At 47.1% G+C, this 18,621-nt stretch overlaps 1 protein-coding gene across 3 annotated transcripts in view; it reads left to right on the forward strand.

Annotated features, from left to right (window-relative positions):
- Window positions 1–18,621, forward strand: part of LOC144137605 (cysteine/serine-rich nuclear protein 2-like) — a 39,160-nt gene that overhangs the window by 9,754 nt on the left and 10,785 nt on the right. For 2 of the 3 annotated variants that reach the window (XM_077669549.1, XM_077669558.1), the window contains exons 2-5: window positions 985–1,058; window positions 1,334–1,575; window positions 6,493–6,653; window positions 10,880–11,161. In XM_077669549.1, the coding sequence (XP_077525675.1) occupies window positions 1,344–1,575; window positions 6,493–6,653; window positions 10,880–11,161 (675 nt within the window). In that variant the 5' untranslated portion in view covers window positions 985–1,058; window positions 1,334–1,343. The remainder of the gene's footprint in view (window positions 1–984; window positions 1,059–1,333; window positions 1,576–6,492; window positions 6,654–10,879; window positions 11,162–18,621) is intronic. The other variant, XM_077669542.1, reaches the window with a different exon arrangement.

Below are 18,621 nucleotides of genomic sequence, written 5' to 3' on the forward strand. Positions count from 1 at the left end.
TCTTTGTGAACCTTGTGACTTCAGCAGTGTTGGCTGTCGTGCAGGATGTCGGGCTACGTGGCTCGCCGCTTGTAGTGCTGGAAGTCAAGCAAAACACTACAAAACCAGAGCTAGTTTGCTGTTTAGTATGGCTTGCATGTTTGTAAGTAGTATGTGCCAATCGTGTGATTGCAACTAAATATAGCACTCGGGGTTCACAGACTCGTTTAACTTCAAAGTGTACAGGCATTTTATTGCCTCTCAACTTACTGGTGATGTCATAGTCACATTTTTCTTTTGCTTTTAGATCTCCCTCACTCGTGGTTCACAGACGCTTTTAGCTTCAAAGCGTAAAGGCATTTTATTGCCTCTCGGCTTAATGGTGATGTTGTAGTCACTTTTTTTTTTTTGCTTTTATTTCTCCCTCACTTTTGTATGCAGCTTTGTTTTTCTCCCTCGGTCAGTACTGGCACTGCTATGCCCGCCCAGCCGCAGTTACAAGGCCTGTGATAAACTTATCATTTTTGATTTATAGGTTTCCAAGTTTATTGCCATTGGATTGCTCGAACTAGGGTTATCTTTATCCAGATAAGATCACAACATGCGATGCCATAGCATGTGCCCTTTTTTTTTATGGAAGTTTCTATGTGTAAATGGGCAGGTATCATGTATGTGGGAATTTGACTTTTTAGTGTCGCTTTATTTGTGGTTACAGCTGCACAGGAGTAAGAGCAACACTAAAAAGCACTTACGGAGTTCATTTAAAAAGAAATAAAAAGGAAACCACAAGCAGTAGTCTTCTCTAAGTTCACTTCATATGGAATTAGGTCAGCAAAGTTCCCCCATCTACGTGTTGGCTACACGTGCACATGGTTTTTGGCTCCGCTTTATGGGCAGCGACAATTTGGTTGAAACAACTTCCCAGACTGGGCAGCCGGGGATTCCCTTTTTTATGGGAGGTCTTTGAAAGTGACACGTGTTTCCTTCGCGATGTTCTCGGCTCAGTTCCAGTGTGACACCCTGGTGTTCTCAATAACCTTCACGCCTCATGCTCAAACCTCACGAGCGACCACTAACACGTAAGCCCGATTTTGAGCAGCATTCTTGTGTGGCGTCTTGTGGCTCTGGGAAAAATGTCTTGTGCCTGGGAACGAAGGCAGTTTAGTGCTCGGGCATGATTAATGGGGATGGTTCTTGTGGTGACGGGGCTTGGGTGTGCATGCCATTTTTCAAGTGCTCGAGGGCCTCTGGTGGAAGCTGTCTTCTGGTTCCCTGAGGTGGCTGGGGTCTCTAGTTTAAGATGCTACGAGTGTGTGTGTGTGTGTGTGTGACAAAGCAGGATTGCCTTGCCCAGGGGCGGCCCTATGTCGGAGGGCATCCTGGGTCTGGAGTTTGGCAAGCCACGGGCTCCCTCTCCTCTGGCCACGAATGGGGACCAGCGGCAGGGGGCCTCCCGGCCGGATGACCCAGATGCCCCGCCGCCCAGCAAGCGCAGCCGGCACCGCAAGACGGTCGGCTTCGACAGCGTCACCGTCTACTACTTCCAGCGCATGCAGGGCTTCACCTGCGTGCCCAGCCAGGGGGGCTCCACCCTCGGTGAGCCCACCACGGAAGACGGCAAAGGTCCACCTTTGCTGTCCACCTTTGCTGTTCCAGCTCTCACAGGGGTGCATTTCTGTCCGGCCCTTGTCCTCATCCCTGGGTTGCTGTAAATGAAATTGGGGGGCGTAGCGTGTGCAAATGGACAGGTGCTGTGTTTCTGGGGTGACGAAGCGGGAAAATTGTGGCAGGGTGGCTCATCACCTGGCTGAATCTAAGACTAGCTGTGGCAGTCATTTCTGAGCTTCACATCCCAGTACAAAGCAATTTAGCTATGGCCATGGGATGTCCTGCCGAGTACTGCTTCTATTTGAGCCGTCAGTGGCAGAATGTTGTGTGTCAAGTGACACAGTAGCAGTGGCTGGTAGCCTGTTCAGCTTCCAAAGCATTTCATCTTAATTTATCCACTAAACAAATGCGCTGTGGTGCAGTCACACTGGCACAGTAGAAGGAAACAGTTCTCAAGCCTACTGCAACTGTGCCTGGTGCGACCACTTGCAGCTTCATCATTACGTTTTGGGCAGTTAGTTAAATTTTTCAGTGGTACCATTAAGTAAAGTGGAGGGCACAGAAAAAGAGCCCACATGGTCTGGAACTCAACAGAGAGCCAAGCTGCAGAGCATCTTCCTGTGCCCTCAAACCTAGTATGGTCCAAAAGCTCCCTTCCTCAAGACTTGCTACGCATTGATCCACTGGTGGGTGCCACTCCCAGTTTCTCTCCTGCGCCTCCAGCAGCTGTACTTTCAAGTGGAAAATCCGAGCACCTTTGTACAGAAACTTCAGCGCTGGTGTGAGGGTCCCAGTGTGTCTAGCTAATCTTGTTCACTACAGCCCACTTCATAGATTGCATGAATGATTGCAGAGATAGCGCCCCTTTGCAGTCATTCATGCAAGTGACTGAAGCGTTGACCATTTTTCTTCTCCTCTTGCTTCCCGGAACAAGAAATGTGTACGCGTAATGGGAGACTGGGGAGAACACCTGTGCAGTCTGTCCCAGGGCTACCATTCCAGCGCCTCCTGCTGTGCTCCCTTGCACGCTTCCGGGGTGGGGAAGGGGGCGGGGGGGGCATCTGGTCTCTGCGTTTTGTTGCCCTGTGTTACAAATGCGGTGGCTTGAACAAAGTGGGCAGCATCACCAGCCGGACTGCAGCAGTGTGTCCGATGGTGGACTCGCAAGAGGAGCCGTTTGCTTACCACCAATCTTCCTTGTCTGCTGCTCCCTGGTGCTGGTAGTGGTAGCCACATGCAGGTGTGCCTTCAAAGGTGCTTTCCACAGAGCTGAGAGGCTGCTTTACTGTATATCATTTCAAACTGTGCTTTGCGTGCCTGTGTGGGAACTGTGCTTTCACCACCCTTCTTCTTGAGCTCATCTCTGCAGTGCTAGTAGAGTAGTACAAAGGAAAACGTGGTGGGGCTTCTTGATGGTTTGGGGCAAGTCTATTCTAGTGTGCGTGTGTTCCTTCCTTGTGTCTGTATTAGTGGCCGAGGAAGTGTAGCCTGACTTACCTCGCAGAGTAAGTCGCACAGCACATGGAAGGTACCCAGAAACATTTCCCTTAAGATGGTATTTGAATGTGTTGAGTTGATAAAACAGATTTCAAGTGGAGGCATAGGCCTTCGAGGCATTTTTTTTTTGTTTCCTGTTTGGATTTAATGAGACTTCACAGCATTTGTTCAGTTTTTTGTCCAGATGATAATTAAAAATACCTTTGTATTGTTTGCCAGCAATGGGAAAAACTGCTAACCAGAAAATCAGTATTAACGTATGGGTGCACTGAAGTGTATCACTAATGCAGTGTTGCAAACAGATTTTAAATCACACCATTATTACTACTGACATTACAGCCACTTTAAGTGTCCATAACATGGCAGTTGAGTGATAAGGAAAATAAAATTTTTAGAAGGTCAAATGCAAAACACGCTTGCAAATTTGCATGTTTTATACATTGAGCTAGCTTTATTTTTCAAAGAAAATTTGGACTAGCTATCTCAAATCTTGAGATAGTTGCACGAAAACATGAAAGGTAGCCTAAAACGCTGTTTTGCAATAACGAAAAAAATGTTTGTGTGTAGGAAAAAAGTCATTCAGGGGGCTTTGGGATACGACAGCTTGGTTGATATTCGAGATAGGGCTGTAACATTTTGTAGGTCTTTTCTTTAGGAACTGTAGATTGTAAATAAATATGGCACATGACACTGACTTTTTTGGCGAGTTTTCAGGTCTCGAGACCAGTGCCTCTCCCCCCCCTTCCCCTCGTTTAAACATACAAGGAACACTTTTTTTACAGAGGCCACTCAATGCATTCATTTGACCAAATGGGTGATTGGAAACATTAGAACGGCATGTGAGCCCTCTATGCTTGCCATATCGATTGAAAACAATGTTTAAAGGCAGTCTTTATCAAGCAATGGCACTGCAACTACACGTGTTTTTGTTGTCACCTGGGAGTGCTGTCTCTTTGTAGCCATGTCCTACGTAGAAGCAAATTCCTTCCAAGCAGTCATGCTGGTTTGGTAGTGTACAGGAAAGGCATCATATAATGCCTCCTCCTCATCTCCATTTTAGGAATCTAAACCTGGATCCAACTCACCGCAGTGGCTCAGTGGTGAATGCATTGTGCTGAAGGATATGGGTTCGATGCTGACCACGGTGGCTGCTTTTCTGATGAAGGCAAAAAGTGAAAACGCCCGCATGTTGAGATTTCGGCGCATGTTAAAGATCCCCAGCGGGTCAAAATTAATCCGTAGCCCTCCACTACGGCGCACCGCGTGGCCAGTGTGTAGCTTCAGCCCGTTTAGCATCCAAAAATGGGAAATTTAAACCTGGATTTGGGCTGCCAAAGCACAGGGCTGTACATTGGAAATCTTCCCTTTAGCTCAGTGACCTATTCCAAAATAAGGGCACTGCAGGTCTTTGTGCACCTCTTGACAGCAGCGACTTGAGCTTGCCAGTGTACCTGTTGATGTGCTATGTGCACTCCTGCCTTGCGAACCACCCATGTTTACCTAATCGGTGGCTGCGAAACCCACATCCCAACGTGAGCGTGATGGAAAGTTGGGCGAGTTGGTTTTTATACATTATGAAAAAAAGGCGCGAAAGAGGATGGTAGCGCAGAACAGAAAATGCAGAGGATGACGCGCTGCTAGCAACTGGGAACTTTATTAAGAAACAAATATATAGTGTGACAGACTGCCAAACTGATTGACACACACACAAAAATATCAATAAAAGTACGAATAAAAATACAAACTATCAGGTGCAAAGTTTACTATCTCAGCACGTGCTGCCCCAGGAATGCCAACTAAGCGTCCTGCAGACTGAGCGAAGGGTGCCTAATGTACATTGACTCCTCCCGGCTGATTTCCCAAGCTTCTGCAATCTCCCTTTGCATCCTGCCCTTGTGCCTAAACATCACGATTGTTTTTTTTTTTCTAAAAGGGCTTGACACCCTTGCACCTTGCCCTCCTTACAGTGTAAGGCCAGGTGCATGTATGGCCTGCGCAACAGCAAACTATGATGCTCGCGCAAACGTATGTCACATGATAGTGGCAGGTGATACATAACTGCTTGAGTGCGAGCCGCAAACTGCTTTTTGTGTTGCACTCTGCAGCCCTGCTTGCCAAACGGAGAGCAAATCTGGCCTACCTTTCTCTCAGCAGAAAACACAACGTTCACGCCGTATCGGAACCCACTCTCTTGATGCCATGCGACAGCCAATGAACATACAGAACCTTTTCTACTCTTTTCCTTTCTTGGGGTGCAGGCTTCTAAACAATTGTGGCACGTCTGATTTTTTTAACGCATGGCTGCGATGGCGCCATTTGGAAGCTATAGCACAACAGCAAAGTTCCCAGTTGCTAGTTTGTCGTGGATAGCAATGCAAAAAGGGAGCCCGACAGCTGGTCGCCCGTTCGCTCGGCTGGTCACGAGCAATTGCCCCGAGCACGAGACGCGAGCTAGCGAGGCCCGTACCCCCGTGCCCGTGCAGCCCTGCCTCTTTTATTCATTATCATCCTCAACACTAGTAGCGCGTCGTCCTGTGTATTTTCTTTTCTGTGTTGCCATCTTTTGTCGTAATCATCACAGGCTGCCATTCTTTCAGGCGGGAATGTAGCTGCAGATTGTGCAACCATAAGACGAATGCAGAGTGCGGTGGACAGGGTTCCGCTAGCAGTGAGTAGTGGAAGAAAGTGTTTCAGGGCCCCTCAAGTAACGCCTTAGCACAATGCATTAGTGGTCATGTTGTCCAACAGCTCGAGCAGCTCAGAGGTGTGCAATAGAAGTTTCTCCCGAGCATGTACCCACTTTGGGTCACATGTCACAGTGCTAGCCACCTGTAATTGGTGCTCACCCCCCCAAGATTCATCCATGCCCATATTTCAAAGGCCGGCATTTTAAACTTCAAGAACAGTGCTTTCTTCTTGCAGCACATCATTGATGGTCATAGATTGGCTTGTAGCGCAAAGCAGATTTCATGTGCTGAATATGGCAGCCGTAACACACATGACTGAGCGGGGCATTGCTGCATGACTTTCTGTGGGTCAGTCATTGTTGGGGTATCGTATGTCAGCGTATCTACAAGGAACCAACCAGATGAATTGTAGTGAATGACGTAGGGTCCCATGGTCAACAAGCGCAACTGTTGTCTGCCACTTCTGGCAGTTGCCAGTTGCCGGTTGTCTTGCAAAAGAAAGAGTGTTTGGAACACCAGAAATTCAGTCCAGAATTTCCCGCAATGCACTTGGGTTGAGGAATTTCGAATGCTTTTGTATGGCAGTGAAAATGAGTGCTACCGGCTGTGATTGAAGTGGGGGGACGCTACGCGTGCTTCGCACGAGAGTGATGGCCACCGCTGCTTGGCCGCCGGTGTGTGGTGCATGCGGGGCCGTTCACGCATGTGTGCTGTGGTGCAGGCATGAGCCCGATGCACACGGAGAAGCGCACGTTCAGCCTGCGGCAGCACGCGCACGAGCGACGGCGGCTGCACTTTGCGGACTTGGACTCCAGCAACACGTCGTCGTCGTCCCTGGACGAGGGACCCAGCTGCTCCAGCGGAGGGGACCCCTACCATGAGGTGGGTGTCTTGTGGGGCGCACACACCTCTCTTGCGGGCCATCTCTGAGGGTGGGGTTCAAAAGCGGGCAGGTGCTGCCACCTTGAGTGGGACGGGGAGGATGGAGGCATCTCCACTCCTGGGTGGTTGCGTGCATAGCTGGCGACCACTAGCAATGTGGGGGAGTCGTTCCAACTGTTCCACTCGGAGCCAGCCGTGTAGTTTTTTGCTTCTACTAGAGGAACATGGCGGTAGTGTCAGTGCAACTTGCTCAAGGCCGTCCGTGTCACCGTGGGAATGATGGGAAGAGTTCACATGTGCATTGGCTTTGCAATTGGCTCGGCTTGTAATGCTTTAGTGAGTGTGAAAACGTGTAAGGCACAGCCAAAACAACAATAAAAGGGTTTATTATTGTAGATAGGAAATAAATCTATAGTGTAGCTATGACAAAAGAAATAAGGCGCATTTTTTCCATTTTGTGCTTTTTTTTTCAGTGGGATGGCTACATGAAAATTTATTGTGTACAGTTGTTTGCAATCGGGACTGGCCAAGCCAGCTGTTACAAAGGGCTTTTAACTTCTGCAGTACCCCATGATGACACATTTAATCATTTCATCATTATTTTAAAGCAATAAATTATCAAAACAGTACGTAAATGTTGTATACATGTGACCGAACATTTTGCAATGTTCAACCACACTAACGCACCTTGTCTTAGTTTACAAACTGTGTCAGCGAGCTGCAGGTTGACCTCGGTGCCTATGTTTTGTTTCATGTATTACATATTGTTCCGATACTTTAGTGCTTTGACACAATGGTGAAATGATTAAAATGTCTTCATGGAGTACTGCACAAGTTAAAAGCATTTTGTAACAGCTGGCTTGGCCAGTCGGAATCGCTGTCATCTGCACTTGATATTTTCACGTATGCATCCTAGTACAAAAAACAAACAAAATAAGATGGGCCTTATTTTGCTTCCCCATTGCTGCTTTTTTTGCCTGTGCAAGTAAAAACTTTTTTCGTCAACTTTGTTGCGCTGTGTGTTTCACATTCACCAAAATGCTTCAAGTCAAGCCAGTTACAAAGTAATACTCTTCCCCTTATTTCCATGGCAACACGTGGTTGCAGAATCAATGGCCGGTCTAGTGCATTTTGTAAGGAACTCTTCGGAAGCAGCATCTGGTAGTCCGACTGCTGGTGTTGGTACTCACGGCACACTTTGAACTGGCGTCCTGTTTCTGTTTCTCACAAAATGTATGCCCTAACGGGGGGAACGAGGTAATACTCACTTTAAAGATCTATGTAATTGAGGTCTTAATCGCGTGATTGAGAAAACTTGTACTTCGGTCCGTGAAGCACGCGTCACCTTTGCAAGGTTTGTGCTCGTCCAGTAGGACCCAGTAAAGCCAGGTGCCCTTCCTTGGGCAAACCTTGGGGCAGATCAGGACCGCATGGATCTTTTATTGTTTAGTAATAGAATGGAAGGTGCACCATGGGAAGGTTTTTTTTCATAAATGGAAGATGTGACATGTAAGTTTGCAAGAGACTGCAGCCTTTCGTAAGCACAGGTTTTGTGAGACCTGATGTTGTGTAATTTAACCACAAATGTGCAAGTACTGTAGGTCGCACTGAAAAAAAAAAAAAGAGAGAGAGAGACTTGGGGAATTGTTGAGGAATGTGCTTAGCCAAGTGCTAACACAGAATCAATTTGCGAAAGCATTGTGAAGCCTGTAATGCTGGATATTTGAAGAATCACTTGGGAGGTTGTGAAGTGTTTTGGGCCTGTTTGATTCGTTTTCAACCCTCCAGCTTTGAGACACCTTCTTTTAATGGGGCATTCCAGGCAGTAAAGGTGTTGGTTTGCATCAGTGCAATAACATAATAAGCTTACACATGCAGTTGAACCACGCTGCAACCTAATTTAAGGGAATGAAGAAAATTTAAGCTAGAACTTTATTGGAGTGAATTTGACCAAACAAATTACCGTATTTACTTGCATAAGGAAGGCACTTTCTTAATAAGAAAGCTATGCTCATTTTCAGATGTATTCATTACTCTTTTTTTTTTCTTCTTTTTTTCCGCTGCACATGCTGGGATGAATTTTCTGACTTAATCTGCAAAATCGCGCAAAAATCACGTAAATGCCACACCCACTGCTCAGCTATAACTGCAGTTACTGAACATGCCCTATTAAAGAAAACCTGTCACAACCAGGAAGTATACTAAATCGAGACTCGTGAAGGAACTAAGAACTAGGAACAGAATTTGTTTCACATGTGGAGGTTTCCTATGACCGGAGTTGTCTGCCTTGCTCCCTCTCTGCGCTATCGTTGTTCAAAGGTCAAGTACTCTTGTAGGGGCATCGGAGCGGGGAATTAGATAACAGGCATCATTTGGCTGGGGAGCCATGGGAGTGATGAAAACAAGCTAACTGCTGTGTTGGTGGCACTCTGTAAAATGCAGCTTCTGAAAATGGAGTTCATTGTTTGAGTTAATGCGACAACAGCTTAATTGAAGGGGGGGGGAGAGAAGCTTTTAACGTAATTACTCTGCACAGGCTGTTTTTCATTTCTGGGATAACAGTTCCGTTAAAAGGAGGCTCAAGTGAGTTTGTCAAACTTTTGTGTATGATTGTGCAGTGTGCAGTTTGAGCCAGGAAATTCTTAATGCTACCTTTCAGCCGAAATCTTTATGGTAATGAGCCTCAGTCCATCTGTGATGAGCAGCAGAGGAGAAAAGGCCATGCATACTTAGTAGCTACCGTGTTGGCTGCTGTGCAGGCTTGTTTGCAGTCTTTTTCAATGCTATCCCAAAGCTTGATTTGCACCTGTTCGGTGGCAAATATCAAGTTTGTTTGTTCGCACATGGGTTGTCCAGGTACAGCGTACTCGCTATTCATTAGATTTCCCCTTGCAAATTAGCAGATGTCAGCAAAATGGTGAGTGGGGATGGTGCGAGTGAAATGCGAGCGTCAGTAGCCTGAAACAACTGAAAAAATGTTAACTTGCAGTGTTTAAAACTCTCAATGCTGTGCTACCCGGGAACTTTGTCAGTTGACAATTGTCTAGTTACCAGTGCACCCTTTAAGTGTACAAAATGCGCCCCTCAATGAAGGCCTTTGAAATGGTCATGTAGCACAGACATTACTCGTATAGCGGTGTGGTTTACTCATTCTGCCTACCAACACTATTCGGCATGGCTGGAGCAGCCACGGCGAGCAGCCCAGTGCAGTGATCAGCAGCATTGGGAGCAAGGCCTAGAGCAAAGTATGCAGGCAAGAAAAAGTAAGAAAACAGAGAATCAGCCAACAAGGGGCCATGAAAACAGCAGTTTAGTTCTTTAGAAAAAGATTCCAATTGCGAGTGTAGTGAATGCAGTAAGAGGGTGCGGCAGAGGGTGCTGCTGGTGTCCCTTTCATTCGCTCGGTTACAATGAGGGACGCCGACGCCGTGAAACTACAGAAGCGAGCACTTGCGTGCTTCGCACTAAAACGTGAGAAAAGGGGCGACCGCCACTGTCCCTTTCAGGCTCCAGGATTTCTGGCATTTATTTCTCCGATGGAAAACGTCGGTGTACACACAAAGGATACCATTGGATTAGCGTTGTTTCTCATTAGGGGAAAAAGTGTCGTGTACGGTTGTTACTCTAGCAGCCTACGCATTGCGTTGGCCCAGCACTCACAGGCCCTGAGTCACCTCACTTGCAGCCGACTCACACCTATTAGACAGCAAAGCATATTTTACCATTCCTTTTTTCTCTTTAACTTTAGTTTTTAACAAACAAGTGCTACATGACCACAAAGCTCGTTACCAGATGGGCTGTCTGGGCATAACAAAAACTCACATTTTCGCCCAAATATTTGACTCATGCGGAGGACATTCTAGCTCAAATTAAGCGAGGAAAACGGGCATGATCGAAACATGGGCACGTGATGCATGTGATGCACATGACAACAGGTGGACCATCCGTTTAACGGAGTGGCTGCCAATAGACCGTAAACGCGATTTGGGGTCGGTCAGACTCGACAGACATTCGGGGGCAAAGGCTGGACTCAGCCAGCACTCGATAGACGCTGAAGGAGATCTTTGAGAGAGGCCTTCGTCCTGCAGCGGGCACAACCAGGCTGATGATGGTGATGATTTCTGCTCGGTCTATGTTAGAGCTTGATGTTCACAACCTCCGTTGGCGAGACAGAACAGCCTGCGTGTCTGAGAATTGGCGGGGGCGCTTCTCGGTGTGCTTGGCAGGGCCTGAGCAGCGCCGACAGCCCTCCGGGCGAGATGATGGCGGACAGCACGGACGAGGACGAGGATGATGCAGAGGAGGCTGACCCGCTGAGCTACCTGCAGCCTGTGCCAACGCGGCAGCGACGGGCGATGCTGCGCGCAAGCGGCGTGCGCAAGATTGACGCGCTCGAGAAGGAGGAGTGCCGCGACATCCGGGCCTCACGCGAGTTCTGCGGCTGTGCCTGCCGGGGCCGCTGCCTGCCCGACAACTGCTCCTGCTCCCTAGCAGGCATCGCCTGCCAGGTATGCCCGCCCTTGCCTCTCAGCGGGGGATCGCGGTTGTAAATAAACGCCTCTCTGACTGCATTTAATGTGCGATCAAATGGGGAGATCGTAACACAATCATAAAATGTGCTCTGCCAGCAACACCTCACAAGACCCAACTTGAGCACAACTCCATGGTCTCCCTCACTGTCCATCAGGACAAAATGGTGAACTCGCAGCTGAGCACTGTTGTGTTAGCCTACCGCATCAAAGTGTTTTTTGTTGTTGTTGTTGTTGTTGTTTGGGTCTTAGGGTACAGGAGCAACCCATTCGGAATAGAGGTGTCACTTACTGCCATAACCAGCAGTGCTGACATAGCACAAAACAGATACAGCTACACTTACCGTCCTGATCACCTTTTGCGACACCCTCTAGGTCTCAGTCCTCTTGACTGGCTGAGACTTAAGAAGGTTAAGCCTTTGTTGCATTAAAAGAAACTATGCATGCAAACTGTGGTTACTTTTGGTTTTCTATTATTGTGCATCTAGAAAAGGCAAAGGAAAAAGTAAAATGCAGAATGTTTGCTACAGTGGACAAGATGAACACTAGCTTCGGTGGAAAAAAACTCGATAATTTTTTTCAGCGGCTAAGCTTTTTCCCGCGCACTTGTACGCTTAAACACAAAAATTTGAAAGCGACGCATGCTACGCAGCAATTATGGAAAAGGAACAAACAATCACGATTGTCGTCCACGCACAAGTGCACCTTGCACTTTCCACACAGGTATTCAGTATTGCGCTTGCATTTGCTCATCTTACATCTCTAGCTCATCACTTCTGTACGCTCTGAAGGCGTTCGTCATCACTGCCAGAGGGCACGTATTCGTCGATCAGGACGCCACCCAAGGCCCTGGTGAAATGAGGACTGTAGGTGGGTGTGAGAAGCCCAAAACAAGGCTTGGGGTATCTCTCCTTCGCCGATACCCCACGTCAGGTAATGTTGTTGCTTTTTTCAAAGGACACTAGACACACAGCCTTCCCCTGGTTGGCACAATAGGGGTTAGCACAACAGGGTCAAAATTAATCCGGAGCCCTCCACTACGGCGTGCCTCATCGCCTGTGTTGCGTCGACGCGTTAAGCCCTACAATCAATCAATCAACAACAGGGGACACACTCGAAGATCAGGCTAACGAACTTGCACAGCACTTTGGACGTGTTCCAGCTCTTCACATTACATGAACACATTCATCCAACAAAGAATATGCTGTGAAAAGAAGTCTGTACATGACAAGTCAAGCATTTCTTCTGACTCTCAGTTTTTGCTTCAAGAGCTGAGGGTTGCTCTAAGCACAAACATTACATACAGTATATGGTACAACACTTAACGCAGACACTCTTGAAACACTCCTACACTTAAAGGGGCCATGCAGGCAAAATGCGAGTTTGGTTGATTTGAAAGATTGCGTCGTTAGAATAACACGGATGCCACTTTTAGCGCAAACTTCACTAAAATAAACTATGTAATTAGGAAAAAAAGGAGAATGGCCACGCGACCCACTAGCTCATTTCCCGCACTGGAACCTATGACGTATTATGGGCAGCTGTGCGATATGCTGAGGCTGGCAAAAGCAAATGCAAGTTAGGCAGGGCTTACAAGCTGCAGAACGAGCTATTTGCGCCTAAATTTAATGCATATTCTTTTTATAGGAATACAATGGTGGAGTAAGCAATGGAAGTTACAAACACACCCGTAAACATAGAAGCACCAGTGCGTACTGCTGTTAGTACTGCGCGCACTATGCCTGTTATAGCTGCAGAACAGTCCGGCATTTTGGGGTTGTCTGACACGACACTGGCCAATTGGCGTAAGCGACATTGTCTTAGGTGACCCTGTTTGTCGAGCATACCCAATGTTTCACGAAACGATTACTTTCGACCGTAACAAAAACAAGCCAGGTACAGACACAGTCAGAAACAAAGCGAGGGCAGACAGCGGTCTTGCGCAGTATGGTGGTGCCATCTAGGATGACTAACAGTAAACAAGGTGTTCCCCAATTCATTGCAGACTAAACAGCGTACTAATGTTTGCTTGAAGACCTGTCCTGGTTACATCATCGCAGATGTCACGAAACGCGATTGGGTGGGAGAATCAAAATTTTAGCTTCAAATGGATACCTTTCTTAGAGAACAAAGCATCGTTTGCTGCTGGGCAAGTGCTGGGGGCACTATAAAACACCAAATCTTCTAATAAAACAAATGTATTCCATCTCTATGGCTCCTTTAAACAGTAAAATAGTCAGGGTGCCTTCCCAATTCTCTGAGGGAGGCCATTGTAGTTGATGTTCTCAAGTATGCTAAGTACACATCTTCCCCCACAAGTTATCGTCCCATCACTGTTACGAGCTGCCTGTGCAAGCTTTTCAAGAAGATGATAAATAAGATACAATGGTTTTCTCGAGAGCAGCCAGGCAGGATTTCAAGCAGGGTTACTCACAAACTATCAACCTGTTTCCTGAGAATCGTATGTAAAAGATATAGTATTCTTTGACCTCAAAAAGGCTTATGACACCACTTGATGCTACGGCATCCTCGGCGACCTGAGGTTATTCAATTTATCGAGCAACGTGCTGACACGCTTGGAAGCTTTAATCTAAAAGAGCATTTTGGGTGAGAATATGTTCCGCACTCTGTAAGGTTCATGTGCAAGAAGATGGTGTGCCTTATGGAGGAGTTCTGAGCTGTACATAGTTTATTGTAAAAATGAACTTGCATGAGCAAGCACTGTTGCCAACAATCTTTTCTTCTGTGTATGGAAACAATGTGCAAATATTTTTCAAATCGTGTAATCGGTCCATTTGTGAACGTCAAATCCAGAAAAAATGTAGGCGTGGAATCTGGCCAGATCCAGACATCAAACTAAGCAGTGTCTCATCTGGTCAAAAAGGAACACAAGTTTTTGGGCCTAGTTCTTGATGAAAAACTGGCATTCATCCCACACATAAAGCAACTTACCAAGGTGCAATGGATGTCACTCCTATTGTGCGGACAAACTTGTGCGTGTTTTTGCCAGCTTGGCAGGCCCACGGTTGGACTACATAAGTGTCGTGTGTGGATCAGCAAAGGAAACAACTCTAAAAATGCATGACCTAGTGCTGCACGTGGGGCTGCAGCTTTCATCTGGCGCTTTCCACGCTAGCCCGGTAGCCTGTATGTCGAGTGTGACACATGGTGCTTAGGGTACCAGCGAAAATACGACTTGTTATTTACTTTTAAACTTCCGAACTTGCTGTCTCCTATAGATGCCTTCGAAACATCCATCATCAATTTTTTTCTCACCTTGGCATCTTTGCCCTGTATCGTGTGACTTATGTTTTACCCAATTCGAGAAAAACAGTGCCGAGGACTCCAATTTGACTGCTTTTTTTTCTTTTTTTGTCTTTGTTGGTAAATACAGGTGTTCAGAATTTTCTGCTTCTTATGGGCTGAACCTTCATGCCTGCAGAACTATGAATGTGCATACTGGTATTTTCTTGGCAGAGGCCTGTGTGTTCTTCAGGCATTATCATCAAAAAAGCCTAGTAAAATCCACATCATAAATCTTGTTTTTAACGTGATTATGGCCGCATACACTCGAAAACTTGAATTAGCAGTGTGCTGGTTTTCTGGCCACACGCAGGTTGCCGGAAACAAGGTGGCTGATGAAAGGGCTGTTGCTTTGGCACTTAGCAGCGCAGTCGACATAACACTGCCGTACACCAACCTCGGGCCGCACATTGGGCAGCAACTTCGTAAAACATGGCAAGCAGACTGGAGTGAACAGACAGACAAGAAACTGCACATAATAAAACTACACTTGCGACAATGTGCAACTGACACCCAGAACAGATACATGGAAGTCGTCGTAGCCAGGTTAAGCGTAGCCCACACTGATGCACACACTCCCACGGGACCTTTGACCCCTGTATAGCAGGTGGAGAGGGCCACCCAGTTATTCACGCACTAATTAGCTGCAAGGCTCTCCACACAACGTGACACAAACACTTTCCAAAGTTGTACAGGCACAGTATTCCAATACATCCATTATTCTTTTTGTCTGACGATGCTATGATTTTCTTATGTCTTTAGGTGCGTATCAAAGGTCGAATTCTTGCAGCTCATTTCTTACTGCACATACGTACAGCCTGGCCTTATACACCAGCCATCTTTCTCATTTATGTCATTTCACGCTTACTCTGTTTTAGCTATACTTTCATTAAACTTGCTCTTTGCCCTGTGGCGGCCTTGCGCCATTAAACGGGCAGCTACCATCAAAGGCTGCCATGATTTGAAGCGCAACAAAAAAAAAAAACATGGACGATGAAAAAGAAAGATTAGACAGACGCCATCTTGTCTACTCTGTATTCTTTGTCCATGTTTTTTTGTTGCGCTTCAAATCATGGCAACTATTCACCAACTAGCCCAGCAAGAAGTTCTTCTCAGTTACCATCAAAGGCCTGTACTTCAAAACTCCGTTCTCTTTCTTTCTTCCTTTACCTTTTTTTTTTTTTTTTTTTTTTTCAGTTTCGTTTCTTTTTATTTATGTATGGCCGCTAATTTGTTACTGTGTGTAATATCGAGGCCTTCCTTTACCCTCCGACCACAGCTTTCCAGAAAAGTCAGGGTAGATGTCCTGTGCGCCTGGCCATCATATGCCATTGTAAAATTGGGGCTCAAACCCAGGGTGTTTGTTCCAAATTTTACAATTCTGCCCCTTAGGCTAGTGAGGCAGAATGGCAGTTTTTTTTTTAGTGGTTGCGTAAAAGAATAGGAGGAGTGTTTTAAACGAAGCAGTAGATGGCGCTGGGTGCACACAGGAAATTAGTGCTAGACTTGTTACCCACAAAGGAACGGAATCTCACATAATGACCCTGCCGCCTGGCTCAGCTATAAAAGTTTCGAATTTTTCGTGCGCTTGTGATAAAACACCGGAACAAGTGCTCTGCTATTTCACACTGTAATCGTGACGTGGGTTTTTCTGAAGAAATACAAAAACTAATGTGTGCCTCTTTAGGGCCTGTTTAAGATGAACCAATTTAAAGGTAATCCCTAACGTGGAGTGGTAATCATGAGTGAATAGAATCGTTTATGTGCCCACCAGGGTCCCATCTTACGCACAGGAAAAACTGTGCGTAAGATGGGACAGTGAACAGGGCACTATGGGCACAGCCCTGTCTTGTTCGCTGTCCAGTTTTTTTTACGTGGATTTCTTTCTTTTTGAAACGCAGCACCAAGCTAGCCCCAACAATGTGCAGTTTTCACATTGATAGTTCTAACTGTTCAGAACAAAACTTTCGTTCTTGTTTTGACGCAAACTCTGGCCCTTGTATAGCCTTTGCAGTCCTTTTTTTCTTTTTTTTTTCTTTTTTCTCAGGAAAACTTGCTTTGTTTGCTTACGAGTTGATTCTCTTGCATCTTCTGTGGTGGGGAGTAAGGTGCACAAATGGCGAGGGGTGCCCCTTAGCGCCAGTTGGAAAAGCCGTCTGTGAGGAGTTCCTGGAGGAATTTTTCGTGCACACCCAGCAGCAGTGGTTCCCCGTCAACTGCTGCTTCTCTAAAATGCCTCGTGAACTAGCACAGCTAACGCTGCGGCACTTCTCAGGGGCCATTCCTTAACGTCCCCCCCCCCCCCCCCCCCCCCTCCCCTCCAAAGGGAATCTGCCCGTGTTATAACAGGGGCCTCATGTACCGTATTTACCCGATTCTAACGCGCACGTTTTTTTCCAAAAAAATAGGCCGAAAAATCACATGCACGTTAGAATCGGATACAAAACCGAAATTGCCAATACAGCGGAAATTTCGTCCCACCCATCGTCATCGCCATCTCAAGATGGCGCCAAAGCTTTTAGCAACGATTTTCCGGACGCAGCAAGCCTAGGCGTCTAGGCTTTTCTATCGGCGTTCACACAAATCATCAAATCGTTTCACTTGCGCGCTTGATGACAGCAATGGCAGCAGCGGCTCCCACGTGTTCAAAACGAGCGGTCGGCTGAAGCGTGCACCTCTGGAGAAGCTCTCGGGACGGGCGTGCGAGGCGTGGGCCACGATCCCATCGACCATGGTTGAATGTTCATTCAGAAGTGTGGCATCGCGAACGCGCTTGAAGGCACCGAGGACGAGATGTTGTGGTCAGAGAGAGAGAATAAACGTTTATTTAAATCAACAGCGAAGAGCGACGAGGAGTGAGATGAGTGAGATTACTTCGGGAAATAAATCGCCCATTTCTCTCGCATTCTTTTGTCTGGGTCACAAAGTCCCCTGCGCGTTACAATCGGAGGTGCAAGGTTTTCGGTTTTTTTGCCAGGAAAATCGGGTGCGCGTTAGAATCGGGGGCGCGTTAGAATTGGGTAAATACGGTAAGTTTTACTAACAGTTTAAATGGCAGAGGTTGACTTGCGAATGTGCGAAGTAGTTAATAATCATTCTCAGTGGTATGAACCGTGTCACCTTTGTTTTGCATTGTAATGAACGGTGAATATGAATTAGCCACCACCAGTGTCAGTGTGCGCGTGCATGGCTGCAATTGCAGGCTGCTCCTGTACTTCCTGCTGTGCTTCTGCCGCACTGTGGTGGCTCTGTGGCTGACTTGTGCTGCTGGGCACAGAATCACTGCTTTGATTCCTAGATGCAGCGGTTGTTTTTCTGGTGGAAGCAGTGAACAAAAACGCCTGCGTGTGCAACATTTTGGTGCACATTAAAGGCCAACTGACCTGAAATTTCATTTCTGGCAAATTCCTAAATTGGTCGCAGTTAGCACGGGACCGGGATAGATGGAGGTCTATGGGAGAAGCCTTTGCCCTGCAGTGGGCATAGACAGGCTGATGATGATGATGCTGGCCCCTGGTGGTTCTTGTTGGGGCCCGCCATCTGCTTGTCCAAGACACAGAAGAGCGAGATTACAGAGCGAGTTCCGTAGGTTTGGGTGTCAAAAAAAAAAGGTGGCTCGGCTTATGCTGCAGCACCCTGTTTCCAAGCACCCAGTTGCAAAGCTTTCTCCCCCAGTTGTGCGTGCTTCCCCTCTGAAAGGTTGAGGGGAAAATTCGGCAGGGCTTCGTATCCCTTTGAGCAATGTGGCCATGCAATGCTGGAAGTGTTCCACAGGGTTCCAGAAGGGACGGCGCCTCTCCGTGTAGGCGTCATCGCACTCCCCGCTGTCGGGGAGAGCCAGGTGCAGAGGGGATCACCATCAGATTACTCATCTAAGGCATGATGCACACTCTTGCATCGACACGTGCCGTAGCGATGCTTCCTCCATTGGCCGGGTTTGGCTGGGCGTGAAGCCTGGACCACGAATGTGCGAGGAAAACCAAATTTTCGCCTTGGCCCTTGATGCACTGCAGTAAGGTGGACACAAAAAGAGAGGGAGTTCTTCTCGCAAAACAGGTGTTCTACCGATGCTGAGCAAAAATGAAGTGTTACATGTCCTTGGTGAACGTTGTGCAGCACTCAATAGCAACTCCTCA

Source organism: Haemaphysalis longicornis, unplaced genomic scaffold (genome assembly GCF_048455015.1).
Source record: "Haemaphysalis longicornis isolate Haplotype H1 unplaced genomic scaffold, Haemaphysalis longicornis Haplotype H1 scaffold_1, whole genome shotgun sequence".
Classification (NCBI taxonomy): domain Eukaryota; kingdom Metazoa; phylum Arthropoda; class Arachnida; order Ixodida; family Ixodidae; genus Haemaphysalis; species Haemaphysalis longicornis.